The sequence below is a fragment of the Aphelocoma coerulescens genome, chromosome 4, assembly GCF_041296385.1.
Source record: "Aphelocoma coerulescens isolate FSJ_1873_10779 chromosome 4, UR_Acoe_1.0, whole genome shotgun sequence".
NCBI classification, from domain to species: domain Eukaryota; kingdom Metazoa; phylum Chordata; class Aves; order Passeriformes; family Corvidae; genus Aphelocoma; species Aphelocoma coerulescens.
In genome coordinates, this window is record NC_091017.1 from 33,720,520 (window position 1) to 33,735,639 (window position 15,120).

Here is a 15,120-nt window from a genome sequence, read left to right on the forward strand (position 1 = left end):
GAAGGTCTTTAGAGAGAACTGTCATGTACAAGTTGCTCATAAATCTTCTCAATTAGAGCATGTTAAAACAACTACCATTATGTTCTTTATTTTTTGTTGTCTTGCCTTCTTTACTTGTAGGCCACCCTCTTCCTCCTTCACGTTCAGAAAAATGTAGCCTGTATTTCCTACTGCTTTCCTTAGTTGCAGAAACACCATGTTTTCCCAAAACAGGGAACTAAACTTTGCAGGTGAAGTAAGCAAAGAAAAACCAGCACACATTATATTCATGTGTCTACTGACAAACTTACACATGTGTCACCGTCTGCTGCCATGTGCATTTTAATCAGGCTGCCACAAGTTCTTCAGCTTTACTGTTTGAAAGCCATGCTGCTGGTGAAACAACCTTAGGAGGAGCACGTGTACAGTTGTTAGTTCTTATCATTTGGCAAACTGTAGTGCTTCAATTCCTAGGCAAAGCTTAGTTCTCTTATGAAGGAAGTGCCATAGGTTTAGAAGCATTTACCCTTGAAGTGACTGGGACATTTAGGTGGAACGTGGGTCTCCCAGGAGAACACTTAGATTACACCAGATCAGAGCTCTTTCCTGTGATCTTCAATTTCTGAGTTCCCTTTTCACAGCAGCAGCTCTGCTGCTGGTATATGGTAGAAGGATGAAATATTCTAACTGTGTTGAGACTGTGTAGGTTGCATTGCTATGACTGCTTAGAAGAGTGTAACATGCAATTTCGTGATGCCAAATGCTACTGCCAAAATTGGTACTCCTGGCTGACAGTCTCTTGTGGCCCCCTTTTTGTGGTAGCTGCTGCACTCAAACAGTCATGTAATCAATTGGACCAAGCAAAGGATCCATCTGGAAGCAAATTGGCTTTTTACTTTTTCTAGGTTAATTTTCAGTTCACAGATATGGCTGGCCATCTCAAAAATGAGTGCTAGGACAGGCACCAGGAGAGAAAAGGAACACCTAGTCAAAGGCAGGGCAGCATTAACCTTTCTAAGGTTAGGTGGGTAGGGTGGGTAGGACTGGCTGGAGTTAATCATGAAACCACACCCCATGGGAATCTTTTCAGGTTGCAAATAAGGAGAAATGTGCTTATCTCTCTCCTAACTTTCAGTGTCTACTGTGGAAAGATTTCCTGAACAGGCAGGTCTTGTTAGCCCGTTTGCACCTCATGTAAAGCATCCGCTTTTGCAGCATGTTGTGGCTAACCTGTGGGCCACTCCTTCTCCTTTGATAAACATTCTCTGTATATGCTATTTTTAGGTTATCCATTGATAATGTAGAAGCAGAGCTCCACTCACTGTCTGTCAAGACAAGATCTGTTAAAGACAGCATCCGAAGAGACCCAAAGCTCTTTCACCAGATGGAAAGCTTTCTCCAGGTTTGTAGGATATCCGTGTTTAATGTGTTACTGTCGCCTGAACACAGCAACATTCCTCAGTTGAATGTAATTTGTGTGGACCTGTTAATAAACAGAAGCATTGTTTTTATATGCCTGCCCTGTCAGTTGTACAAAGGTGTTCCAGCCTCTTGCTGTTTGTCGAGTAAGAGTGTTGGAAGGACTGTGTTTTTACAGGGAGGGATATTGAGTGTACATTGCCCTAGGCTTGTTAGGCAAGCACGTTTGGTGCGTGCGAAATTACTGATGAAGATCAGTAGTTAAAATACAAGACAATTTGGAGTGGTCTCTGGTTTTGTATTTTGCAGCTGCCCAAAGAATAGTGTCTGCATGTGATGTTATTCTGGAGCACATCAGTTTTAGCTGAGGCTGTGCTGTGCATATGAATCTTGATTGCTGGGTGACTGAAGAGATATTGTTAGAAGCTGTAAGGTTAAGGGACTGTTTTCTCTACTAATTTACCCTTAGCACAGAGTCTCTTATTCAGAGACACACCATTATTTCTGTGTGGGTTCTCCTTTTTTTTTTTTTTTTTTATTAGGTACTGCAGAGATTTTACAGGTCTGGATGCATATAGTGGAAGCAGAGTTCTTGGGATTTTCTGAGTACGTGGTGATGCCTGGAGAGATACATATTATACTTCAATTAAATGATTTTTTTCTGTTTCACACTATAGGTAATTATTAAAAGGAGGCAGGTGTTGATCTGGAACTTAACCCGCCCTGATTTTCAACTTGCAAATGTAGTTAATAGTCTCTGTAGTTTTTCAGGAGATGAAAAGCTGATGAAGAAAGGGGCAGGTTAAGATTGAGATACCTGTCCTCATTCACTCTGAATTGTTGGCTTTTATCCATTGCACCCAGACTCTTTAATGTTATGTTTTAACATGTTTGGGATTTTTTAAAATTTAATAGCTTGCTCTGTGTAACACGACAATCTTGTTTAGGCCACATTCCAAAAGAAATGTTGGGGGGAAAAAAAATTTACAAATGCATACCTTACATAAACACTTCCAGTTTTTGTTTCTAAATTACAGGTGATAACCAAGCTGATATAGAAGTCAGCTTTGATTATTTCACCCTTGTGAAATAATTAATGAAATATGTGGAGGAACTAATTTTTAATGTATGCTTTTATCAGTTGTCCAGTTTATCTTCAGGTTTTATTGTGGGCTTTTTTCTTTTTCCTCTCTTTTCTTTTTTTTCTTAAGACTAGCAAGTCGTATTTGTTCCTATCCTAGTGGTATAATTTTCCAAGTAATTCCTGAAAGCAGGGTTGGATTAAGTGGTCACAAGTGCCTCCAGCTGCATTTTCCCACCCCAGTGCTACATTATGAAAAATATTTAGGCAACCATGAATTAGAGAGCAGATTTGTGTGAAAAATTAACTTTTCTCATCAGGTTACTTTGAGCGACAGGTGGTATCAGATGTGGGGTTGTGCAAGAATGGAAGTGGATAGCTGGTGATGCAGATAGAAGAGGCAGGGGCACCTGATCAAAGTGTTTTAAGCAGTCTGCTGCTCAAAGTCTAATCACAGCCTTATTCTCTTCCTCTTGAATCTTCTTCCACTAAACTACTCCCATCCTGTCTGTATTGCTCTACACTTATGATTCAAAATGCTACTTTATAGGAATATTTTCTGGATGTCTTAAAATATACATATTTCCAGCGGTTCCTTACCTTTCAAGCATGAAAACCTTTTTTATTGTGGTCTAGGGTCACCTTAGGAAGGAATTGATTTTGGGATGTGTATCCAGGAATCAGGTCACATGTGTTCTTGGAAAAGTGAGGAGGAGGAATTAATCCTTTATGCTTAGTTGAAGGTTGAAGAGGAACTGGGAAAATAAGGAATGAGGAGCTTTTAAGGATCTCCCAGGTGGTCTGTCAATGTTCAAGTAGAGTCTTTGGTTTTACTCATCTAAAAATTAAAGCTGTAAGTTTGTTCAAGGGCTTTTGAACTTTTTCCTGGTTTCTGTCCTAGTCACTAGAGTGGACATTTTGATCGGTCCATTTTTCTTGACCTTGTTTACTCAGTTTGCTGAAATGGCATGTTTTCTTTTGTTAGTAGGAGCTCTCCTTCAAAATGTTAATTTCCTGGGCTCTGTAACAATTTCTGGGTTGGAACATGAATTTCTTAAGTTCCTAATATATACATGACCTGTTGTGACTTTAATTTTTCTGTCTGGTTCATGTGTGTATGGTTTTTGCTACAGTTTGCTGTAAGGCATCTAAAGGAGCTTGAACACCAGAAACGAGAATTGCAAAAGGAGGGAAATGCTCTCATTGACTTTTTCTGTGAAGACAAAGAAACTATGAAGTTGGATGAATGTTTCCAGATATTTAGGGACTTCTGTGTAAGATTCAACACGGCTGTTAAGGTAAGAGCGTTGAATGAGATTCTCACTCTTTTCAAATGGATATTGGCTCATGTGAATTAAGTTGGTTTTTCTGCTTAAGGGGCATTTTTTATCTTGTAGTATTTGATTTATTTGCTCAAATGGCTACAGAAAACTGCACTCCTGTAAGCATTCCTTGCCAGAAGCCAGGTAGGAAATGGCCATTGTGAGCAGCTCTGCATCTTCTGTTTCAGGCAGGCGAGACCACTGGGATGATACATCAGGTTTGTTCATTTGCCTGCTTGTAAGTGGGCCCCTTCCTCCTCTTTTGGTGAGGAAGCCTGGTGACTGCTAAGCTGAGCTGTGAGACAGATTGCACAGACTTCCTGACTATTGCTCGCTGTTCAGGGCTTGGACTGGTAGTGTTGGATCACTGGAAAGGCCTTGAGGTGTGGCACGCCATTCCTTGGATGTACTTACCAGCCTGAATCCACACTAGCTCGGGTTCTCCACTGCCTTCCTTTACATGACTAGAGGCACTTTACCAAGTAAAGTAAGGGCTGTTTATTCTGCTTTGTCCTTCCAAATGATTTTTGTGGGCGAAAACTTAAGAAGTGGAACGGGCCTATGGCAGCAAGATACCTTATCTCCAGTGTGAGCATTCATTCACCAAGTACCCTGAATTGGTCCTAAATAATTCAGGAACTGTACTAAGGTGGAGGAGTCAGTATTGGCATTGGTTACAGTTTTGGTTCAGCAAAGTCTGTCTATTGTTACAGATATTTCTTAGGTCTTTACAAATAGCATGCATTAATTGGATCCATGCCCTTATGCAATCTACATTCGGCAGCACTTTGGATAAAAGCTTTAGTTCAGAAAGAAGAGAACAGTCCTGATTCGTAGTGAGCTGACAGGATGTTCAGCTAATGTGTCTGTGGTACCATTAGCTTACCTAACCTTTACCACCCAAGACAGCACGTAGTTACATGTGGGTGAACATTGCACAAATGTATAAAACCAAATGGTGATAGCTATTGCAGTCAGTTAAGCAAGAGGTGACTTCATCCATATATGTTCAAATATTTGGGGTTGAGGATTTCATTCATAGTCACATATTACAAGTGGTTGTTGGATAGCTATGGCTTTTGAGGTCCTCTCTCTGTAGTAAGCAGCTACGCTCTAAAAAATTACAAATTAGACTCAAAAAAATTACAAATTAGACTCTTGCTTGCAAATTTTGAGAAGATTTGCTTGCTAACTGTGGATTGACCGTTGTTCCTACAAAATTAGCAGAACAATTGGGAATAAAAATGGCAGTTCTGACAAAAGAATGTCATGGGTAGACAGCACATCCAACAGTCTAAAAAGATGGCTTGTACCACAGTGGCCATGTGTACATATTTCAAATGTTTAAACGTTTTTTTGCAGTTTTTTGACATGCTTAACTATGTGCATAAAGTAGATTTTTCCTTTGAATAAAATTTCCTGAAACATATTCTAGGTGAGGTTAAAATGTTCTTTTTCTAATATGGAATATGGTAATAATATCTGCAATTTTTTTTAACCATTTCTCTTCACAAGGGGATATTTAAAGTTGAGCTTTAGCATTTGGCAAGAAATTCTGTAATCCCATACCTGTGAAAGAAAGCTCCTGCCAAACATTTTTCCTGAAATGCAAGTTTTTCCTTTCTTAGATGTTCAGGTTTCTTAGGTCTCTAATGCATCTTATCTTTCAGAGCCCAGTGTAGGCTCAAATCCACTTTAAGAGGTGTAGATTAATCCATTCATCACAAAGCATTAGGCTTTTGTTTACTGAAAGCTTTCAGGTGACTTCTTCTAGCTGTGCAGCTCTTCTGTTGTCACAACAACAGGAAGATCAAACTACACAGAACTTTAGACAAATATAGGTGTGATTTTTTAAACAGCGTGTCATTGATCAGAACAGATTTAGCAACATGCTGGAAAATCGTGCAGTTTTTGAATCCTCTGTCAAGACTAGCCTCCCCCTTCTTTCTTTTGCTACAGCTGTACTGGCTGCAGCAAGCCAGGTTCTTCATTTCAGAAAGTAATGCAGAAAGTTCAACCAAAGGTACAGTTAGATTAAATCTGAAGCCTAGAGGTAACAGTTGAAATGCTGATATTCACAGTAAATCACTGCTAATTGTTTTATTAAAAAGGCATTTACTGTGTTGTCTTTCAAATTCAAACTACCTCTTCTATGGCTTCCTGAACCAAAATCCCTCAGTTTAGCTGCCAAAATCTCCATCCTACCCTGGGCAATCGCTGTACAACAGTTGCCCGTTTTTGAAACCAACAGTGATTATGAGATCCAAAATTTGAGCGAGACATTGAGTAATGGTCCTTGAGTGGTGTCACTTGATATCTAAATATCGTGAAGCATTGTGTTAACTTTTCTGTTTGCTTTCATATGCAATTAAGCAATGCCTTTTTGCAAAATTCTCAATCTGTAATGTTAGAGGAAAGTAGCACTGTGTAGAAATTGCACTTGTTGAGGAATGATTGCAATTGTAGTAAGGTAGGTTGGAAGAACCGTGTTGGCTGTGCGCTGGTCAGACAAGTTTGTCTTAAAATATGAATGTAATGATTAGGTAGAGGTTTACTCACCTGATAAGACCACCACCTTTACACTTAGTGGGGGCTTGATGCTCTCCATCTTACATCCGCAACTCTTTGGCTCAACCAAAGAGTGGTCGGGCACTGGAACAGGCTCCCCAGGGAAGAGGTCACAGCACCAAGGCTGACAGAGTTCAGGAAGCATTTGGACAACGCTCTCAGGCACATGGTGTGACTCTTGGGGGTGGTGCTGTGCAGGGCCAGGGGTTGAATTCAGTGATCCCTGTGGGTCCCTTCCAACTCAGCATTTTCTGTGATTCTAAGATGTGACATCTGCTTGGGTTTGATGGGTCATGTTGTTGGTCTTTGCAAGGTCTGGTGCATTTCTTTTGCGTACGCTGACTGGCTGGATGTTTCGTCACCATTAGTTATGCAGGGAGCTGCTCTCCATAGGGTTAATGGTTGCAGGCTGTGGTTGCCACGGTGATTTCATGTGTGTGTACGTGTTGGAGGTTGGGAGTGGGTGATAGCAGTAGGAGCTAACTTAGATGGGAAGAAACAAAGGGAGAGAGAAAGGAATGTGTCTTGTTCTCATGCACAGGACACTGTCCTCTGAGACATATATTTGTGATTTTTGTCGTTCAGGAAAACAGGGAACGAGAGATCCAGGAACTTCATAGTCTGCAAAGACGAAAGGAGCTGGAGGAGAAGCGTCGATCCTGGGCAGCTGGAGAGCTTGGGAGCTTTGGGCGGAGCAGCAGTGAAAATGATGTAGAGATGTTGGCTAAAAACGGACTTGGAGAATTTCTTCCCTTCTTGCAGCAGAGGCCTCAAAGCCCTTTGTACAGAAACACAAATTCCAGACGTTCTCGACTTTCTTTGGGGATGACTGCAGACAGGGAGTTGCAGAGTTTCCTGGAAATCTCAAAAGACGAGGATCCAAACAAGTTTAACAGCCTTCCCCGTGCAAACACCCGACAAGCAAGACCAAATGTAGCCTGGGCGGAATCCAAAGAAACAAGAGATCTCAACTTAAATACCTTGCACTTACACCAACAGTCTGAAATGGAAGCGAAAAATGGTGGCCCAGAGCAGGTGCCTCCAGCTCAGCCCACTCACCTCAGTGGCTCGTCTGGTCCTGGTGCCCATTACTCACAGAGGAGCACTGACTACAACGTGCACACTTCCAACGTGTCCTGCGAGGAGTCCACAGATATAAATGCTCTGGCCCTTGCAATTGAGGAGCATGAACTTGTTAAAGGGCTATGTAAGTTTGATATTCGAGGAGCAAAGCGTGCAGAGAATGCACCTTTAACATATTTAGAGGATGCTGGTGGGACAGACCTGGAGACTCTGGATGATCTCAGCTTTCATTCCCTGAGCACTGCCGATGATGAGCTGCCTCCAGCTTCCAGAAGTTCCAGAGACGCCCGCAACCATCAAGCCAAGGCAGCGGGTTGCAAGAATGAAGCTTTAGAGCCCAGCAGCAGCAGCCCTATGTCTATGGATACAAGTGTTTCAGGAAGTAGGGAAGATGGGCCAGTGTGCTACATGTCAGATACCACGACTGATTGTTCTTTGACATTGGACTCTGAAGAGGGAAATGATTTTAAATCAGCAGGCAACGAAATAAGAAGTGAGGCTGGCAAAGCATGCTCTTCTGGCAATGATGCTCAACACAAGGCTAGGTCATTCTTCTCAAATCTGAATTCCACCTCTGACAAGGAGCTGCCACTTCCCGCTTCTGCAAATGATAAGGATGATGCCGATAGCGAGCACACCCCTCCTAAAGAAAAACCCATAAAAAATAAAGATCTATCAGGACCAAAGACAAACTCTCTAAAAGATCGATCTCAAAGCTCCACAAAACCCAGTGGCACTCGGCCTAGCCACACAGCTCCTTCCAGACCTGTCAGAACTTTGAATGCCTCTGAGAACGAAAGTATGAGGAAAGTGGTACCTATTTCTCGGTCAAACAGGGCACCAAGCAGCGTGAAAAAGCCAGAACCCAAGCCAGCCCTTCGTGAAAGCAGTACAGTGGAAAGCCGGCTGTCTCACCGCAGCTCTGTCCGAGGCACAACAGACACGCTGCCAAGAAGTCCCTACAGGCACAGCATGTCAGTGGAAGAGCCAAAGTTACGAAGGGGCACTGTCACCTCAAGCAGTGCTCACTTTGAGAGGGACAGAGTCGCTCTCAAGAAGCCAAGCTCGAAACCCATTAGGAGTAATGTCAAATCAAAGACAGATGAAACAAAGATGTGTCGCTCCAGTGTAAAACCCCAGACCCCTGCAGAGGACACCAAGGTTGCCACAGTCAGTGTTCCCAAAGCACCACCCGCTGTCCCAAACTTTGCGAGGAATACAGTGGCCTCTTCTTCAAAGCGTGCAAAAGTGGATCTATCCAGCTCATCCAGACCTCCACCCATTACCAGGTCTGTGTCCCAGAGGCTGCCTAAAGTGAAGCCAGCAGCAACCTCTGATGATCCAAATCCAAAGGAGAATAGTGTGAGTACCTTAAAGAGAGCGAGTAGTGCCAGAGTGGTTGGAAGGAGCATCCTGCAGGGAGAAGCTGTCAGCACAAAAGCAGAGCCTGCACCAAAGGAACAGGGAACAGTGGAAAAGGCATCTCTTAAACTGAAGGATGCAAACCGAACCACAATTGGTAAAATACTAAAGCCATTATTGAAATAAGGGAGAGGGGTTTTCTAACCTTGGAATGTGAACACTTGTCCAAGCACTGGATGTCTGTGTAGTGAAATTCCTTAAAACAGTAACCTTGCCAATACATGGCATCATGTGCTCATTGAAGTACAGCACACTGTTGGAAAAGGGCAAGTAGTTGTGTTCTGGTCTAAATCCTTTTTTATTAATCTGAATGTATTTAAAGCTACTGTGATGGAATGTGAGCAGAACAGCAAATCTTTGCATTTGTGATAAAAAAGGTCACCAAAAGCCGGAAAGTTTTAAGAAGTTTTAACTACAAGATGAAACACTTTGTGACAAAAAACATGGATAAAGGCCAGTTTTTTTGTGTACATAAGATTCTTCCTAGGACTCAAGCCTTTGTGCTTGTTGGTTTCTTATTTGATGTCAAAATGAATTCTGTGGAACAGTACTGAAATGAACTTAGGCGATTGTGCTTTCCATTGCTTTCAATTCCTTGGATTCGGGAGCTCTTTTTGCCTGTTGCAAAGTCCATTGCTGGCAATTGGACAGACTGGGAACTGCTGGCCAAAAAATTGTAAAACAAGACATTTGCTGTTTGTGGCTGTCTTTCACGTCCCTGAAGAATTTATGGCATGTTTTATGAATGTGTATGTGTGTCTGGGGAAGGCTTTCTGCTGGGCAGGAGGCTTGTTCTCCAAGAATGTGGCAGCATTGTCTTGCATGCACAAGTAGATATGGCCGGTGCTGCATAGGATAGCACAGCTGGAGGCTGTGCCTGTTGGAAGGGCCATTGGCATGACGACTACTCCTGACTTGTTTTGATCACAAGCAAACTTGCCAGCTTTTGGTCATACAGAAGTGCCATATATTTATGATACATATCAGGATGTTTGCAGTTCAGCTCTAGAAAGCTGCAGTGCAGTGCTGAGCACTTTCTTACCATTCCATGTTTCCACTGGTTTGTATACTACCAAACTACTTGAATGTTGCAATGGCTCTGATTGAGCCATTAGTTTCCCTGCCTCCTCCTCCTCCTCCATTCCCTCTCCTTGTCAACAAGAATATTTAGCATGAAACACAGAGCTTATGCATGACAATGTTTTTGTAGAGTTCTTTGGTTGCTTCAAATGTGGTTTTTAATGTTAAAAGACTTTAAAGGAATTAAACTAGCATTTGATAAGCTTTTTGCAAAGTAAAAACACCCCTTTTTCCCTGCAGATACGAATTTTAACTTCTGCCAGACTTAAGATACAGAGAATGAGGGAAAACTCATTCAGCATGCTGTGCATCTTCCCAAGAGAAATGTATTTAGGTGGGGAAAGTGCTGTTCTCCTAAGCATTTTATTTAAAGAGTTGCCTTTTGTTCACTTACAAATGAAGCCTCATTTAAGAATAAAATTTTTTAAAAAGGGAAATTCTCTTTGGACAAGTGGCATTGACATACTAGTGATAGAGCTGTTTGTCTGCTCTATCCCTTCGTGCTGGGAGAGTGTAATTCAGTGAGAATGAGCTCACATGCTTCTCACGGGCTGGTATCAGGGACAGCTAACTTTGAATCTGGCAAGGGGCCTTTAGTTCCTCCCACATACCAGCCAATCTTGATGCAGACATCATACCCAAACACCAAAAAGTATTGCATAGGGCCTCTTGTTTGAGTCTGTCCCACAGGGAGAATTTATAGAGCCCGCTTTTCTGCAAGGGCAAATATTCTGCTTTTTGGATAAGCTTTTCGGATACTGCCTCCCTTGTGGGTTAGATACAAAAGCATCTCCCTTCTTATTTGTACCTGTGTGGATGTATGCACATCTGCAAGAGCAGATGATTGACTTTTTTCCTTTTTTTTTTTTAAGAAACCAACAAATTTTATTGGTAGCAAGCTTGAAAAATAATTTAAATGTGTTTGGAACATGTAAATAAATTTCTATAAATCCGTGTAAAAGAAAACTGACTGTATTTAATGGAACATTTATACATTTCGGAGTAACTGAGTAGTTTAATAAAGTTCCCATTTACTGGGTATGAGGTTTGTACTTTCTCCTTCCTGTTACACTCTTGGCTTTGGTCCTGAAGATCTCAAGCAACTGAATCTGGGTGGGTGACTGTGGGAAGGACTTCATAGCAGAAACTGTGGTTTGTTTTTATACTAAGACATGCAATTGAACTTCAGTTTCTGAACGTTTTTGGGGTGAGACTTTCAGCATGGGTTTGGGTATAACATGGAAGGCATTAGATGGTAGACGCAGCACTTTGTGTACACACTGGATGTTGTGGCCAAGACAAATGTTCATGGCACTAACAAGTCTGGATCTGTCGCTATCTTCATGCCTTTGAGCTTAGCACACTTTATTGAGAAATTCTGGTCTACAACTCCCAGGACTGTGGAAATACAGAACAGCCTGTTTTGCAGGAGCGGGTGGTGACTTTTGCACTGCAATTGTGAATTTTTCAATTTTGTCCCATTCTCCCATTATTTTTCCTTCTTTACTGCATACAAAAGAACATCTATTCAGCAGAAAAAAAGCGAAATCCAGCCAGCCTCCTTGTCCTCAGGGAGCACTTCCTCCTCTCTGCTATGGAAATGATTTCTGGACTGGAATTGCTGCTTTTTGCAAACTTGTTTAGCCCCTGACTTTTCTAGTTTGGTGAGTGTCTCTCCCCATTTGGAGTGGCAAGCACCTGCTGTCTGCCAGTGCTGAGTGATGGCTGCTGGTGGAATCTACATGGGAAAGCCCTTCACCATCAAAAGGTGTGTCTCAAAAGTTTATGCTTTTTAAATTTCATTTTTATGTCAAAAGGGTTTATAATTACCAATTCATTATTTAAACTACCAGGTGTCAGAGACAGCGATGCCCTGTAGGTTAAATTTCCCATGTCATACAATTTTCCTGAAGGCTAGTAGGGCACAGCACTCACCTGGTTGCAGTTGGCTTTCAAGAAAGAACCAATGCCTTTTCTCCAGCTTTGTTCTACTGAATGGCTGATGCTTCTGACTGTGACCAGGGTGCATCAATCTCCTCTGGTCACTACTGAGGTGGCAGTGAAGTGGGGGAGCCCAGGGGACTGTGAGGGGAATCTGGAGCTGTGGAGCTGGTGAAGATTGAGAGATAGAGGGAAGCTGTGGGAGTAAGAGGTACTGATTCATACTTGGAGGAATTTAATATTCACATCTCATGTGGGAACTGCATACAAATGAGGGGCTCAGTGCATCCCTCATTACAACAGCTCATTAAATTATCAAGAAAGACAGAAAGGGTTCCCGTCACACCTCCCACAGTGTACAAGCCCGGACTATGTCATTCAAAATAACCCATCAGTATCTTTCCAATCTTAGGGTCCGTCTGCGTGGATGGATGCAGAGAGCCACACGCTGGCTCCAGCCTAACCCTTCCTGAGCCAGCTCCGTGCTGGAGGCGTTCCCTGGGCGCTGACCCTGAGCTCCCACCCCGGGGCTGTCACTGCACATCCTCCCGGGCTCGGTGCCTCTGGCCCCGCTGCTCTGCCAGCGCTGCCCAGAGCCCCGGCTGCCCGCCGCCAGCAAGGCCTGCCCGCTGCTGCGTGTGAGAACGCAATCCCTGTGAGAGAGGCCCAGCTAAACACTGCTCCTTTCAGATTTGGCTGCACAATGTTTTCCATTAACTTGATACATGCTGTTTACATCCTACTGCGGCCAGTGCCAGAGATAACTGCCTTGGGAACAGCTCCCTACAGGTATTGTTAACAGCTGCTGGAAACAAAGGAGTTTGTTTTAGCCACGTCACTATCTAAATAGCCAAAAATACGTTACTTTTTTATTACTTGTAAGCTGATATTAACAACTCTGTCATGTTCTCCTGGTTGAAAGATGCCTTCTGGAAATCTTGTGTGCTGTTAAAACTGGCAGCTGAGCAAATAGTCTGTGTAACTCTAAAAGAAAGTGACACTGAGGCGAGAGACATGTGAAGGTACTTGTTGCAAGGTGTGTGATTGGCACCACCAGCATCAACTACTTGCACTCAGAAAATTGTTTCTAGCCAGTGGTTGTTCCCTGCTGTGTAACTCGTTTCCAATGCCTTTTCAGCCTGAAGGCTGAGGTTGCAGGGTAGGCAATGGTTGCCTCGGCTGGCAACTTGCTCTGCTTAAAAAAAAAAAAAAAAAAAAAAAAAAAAAGAAAAAGAACAAAAATCCTCGATCTCCAGCTGTTGATGTCCTTACTTTCAGCATTGAAGCACTGGGGATATGAGCATGTTGACCTTAGTGGTGGTGTTTAGGGTGAGGTTGGCAGTGGCTGAGCAAATGCTCAGCAAGGGTGGCCTTGTCGGCATGGAGGGGAGAGAGTCCCACGAGTTTCTGAGACCGTTCACACCATCTGAAGCAGACAGACTCTCTTTGAACAGAGATGTGCCTCTTCTGCTTTTGATCAGGTCTGAACAATAGCTCCTTGTTTGTCCTATTCTATCCTTATTTGTTGGGAAGAGGAGGTGGAAAAAAGCGAGAAACTTTGATGCTTCATTGTGGGTCAAGTGGAGCAAAGATACGAACTCTACCTACTTTGGTTTTTGTCTTTTTTAAACAATAGGACTTTGACTCATAAATAGAGCTGTTAGCTTCAAATAACTCTCTGTTGCACAGGGGCAGCAGATATTTTCAGTGGCTGCAGTGATCCAGCAGCAAAATAAGCACAAAAGCAAGAACTCTTTAGCTCCAGAGCACATCCCAGTGATTGTTTCCTCTTTGCTCTGAAAACAAACCCTAGCAACTGAACCCAGACAATGTTCATTTGGGCACCCAAGAGGAGCTGGATAGAAAATACTTTATTCCACTTCTAAATATTTATTTACAATTAATTTTACTTCCCTTTACTCTTCCATTTCATTGTCATTAGAAGTAAAAAGGTGACCTTCAAGAGAGCAGTAAAGCAGGGCTGAGGGCTGCAAACCTACTATCACCTTCACTTCCCTGGTGCTTGCTCCTCGTGGTCCTTTTCTGTAGTTTTGGGGAAGCAGATTAATAGACCCTCTATGTGCATTTTTGGTAGTTTCTTCAAAAGAGTAAGATTTTACATCTTTCAGGTGGGCTAGCACAAGTTGTGGGAAGAAACTAAATATATATCTACGGTGGATATTGGTGTTAGATATATATCTAAGGCTCAATTGGTGTTAGGAATTACCAAAGCCCAGTAACTGGTGTGCTTTGTAGGGAAAAGTGCATAAGGAAAAAAGTGACAACAAAAAATAAGCACAAGTGGAGACAAGTGTTCAGAGCCCATACAGGTCCCTTTCTGTCTGCTGTTTCTGGCAACTCCAGGTTTAAACTACAGTCTCCAGGAGAAACCAGAACTCCCCTGTGCCTGACTCCACTGAATCACTGCAGAAAGCAATTGCCTGAGAGCTGCTGGAGTCGCTTGAGTTCTGGGGCTGAAAACAGGACACGTTGCTAACCTCATGTTTTGGTTTCTGGTGTTTCTCACGCAGCATTTTAAACTGATTCAGACGTATTCCCTATGCAAATCTTTAATCCCTGTTGTTAGGAAGAAAAATGGGTGTAAATGTGGTTTTGATTTTTTTCCCCACCCTTTTACAGCTGTATTTATCCCTATATGTCCCATGACTGCTTCCTCCCACTTTTGTTTCCTCTGTTATAATCTTCCATCTTCCTCTTAAATTTTCCATCATCTGCTAATAACTCATCCCTCTCTTTATCTTATTTTCACGTGGCAGGCTTTCTGTACTCTTCCATTTGCTTCATCCTGCTTTCTCTCCGTTTCTCAATTCCAGTGGCTGTTTTGCTCCATCGCTTTCTTCTTTCTGCCAGTGTGAGTCCTTCCCAAACGTCTGTCTGCAAAATCTGCAAACTGAGACTTTTTGCTGCCAGCTTCCAGTGAGGTGTGGGAATAAGGGAACAAAATGAAGTCAGGCTTTTAAGGCTCGCATGTCTGTATTTTGCAGCTTTGCCTTGTCCCTGTCGCTGGGGGAGGCTGTTACCGAGAAGTGCATCTTTGCATCTTTTCCGTGTGAACGTCGCTCACCCCCTACGCCGAGCAGCTCATGATGGAGCTGAGAATCTGAGCGCATGGGGTGATTTTGCAGAGGTGGGTGAGGAAAGTCTGTTCAAATAAAGGTGTGACTAATTTAGCTTTGCGGTGTCTAAAAAGCCCTAATGAAAGAC

At 42.7% G+C, this 15,120-nt stretch overlaps 1 protein-coding gene across 1 annotated transcript in view; it reads left to right on the top strand.

Annotated features, from left to right (window-relative positions):
- The window catches only part of FHDC1 (FH2 domain containing 1), a 32,363-nt gene extending 21,391 nt beyond the window's left edge, over positions 1-10,972 (top strand). The window contains exons 9-11 of the mRNA XM_069012113.1: positions 1,264-1,381; positions 3,613-3,777; positions 6,955-10,972. Coding sequence (XP_068868214.1) covers positions 1,264-1,381; positions 3,613-3,777; positions 6,955-9,000 — 2,329 coding nt within the window. The 3' untranslated portion in view covers positions 9,001-10,972. The remainder of the gene's footprint in view (positions 1-1,263; positions 1,382-3,612; positions 3,778-6,954) is intronic.
- The last annotated feature ends 4,148 nt before the right edge of the window (positions 10,973-15,120 follow it).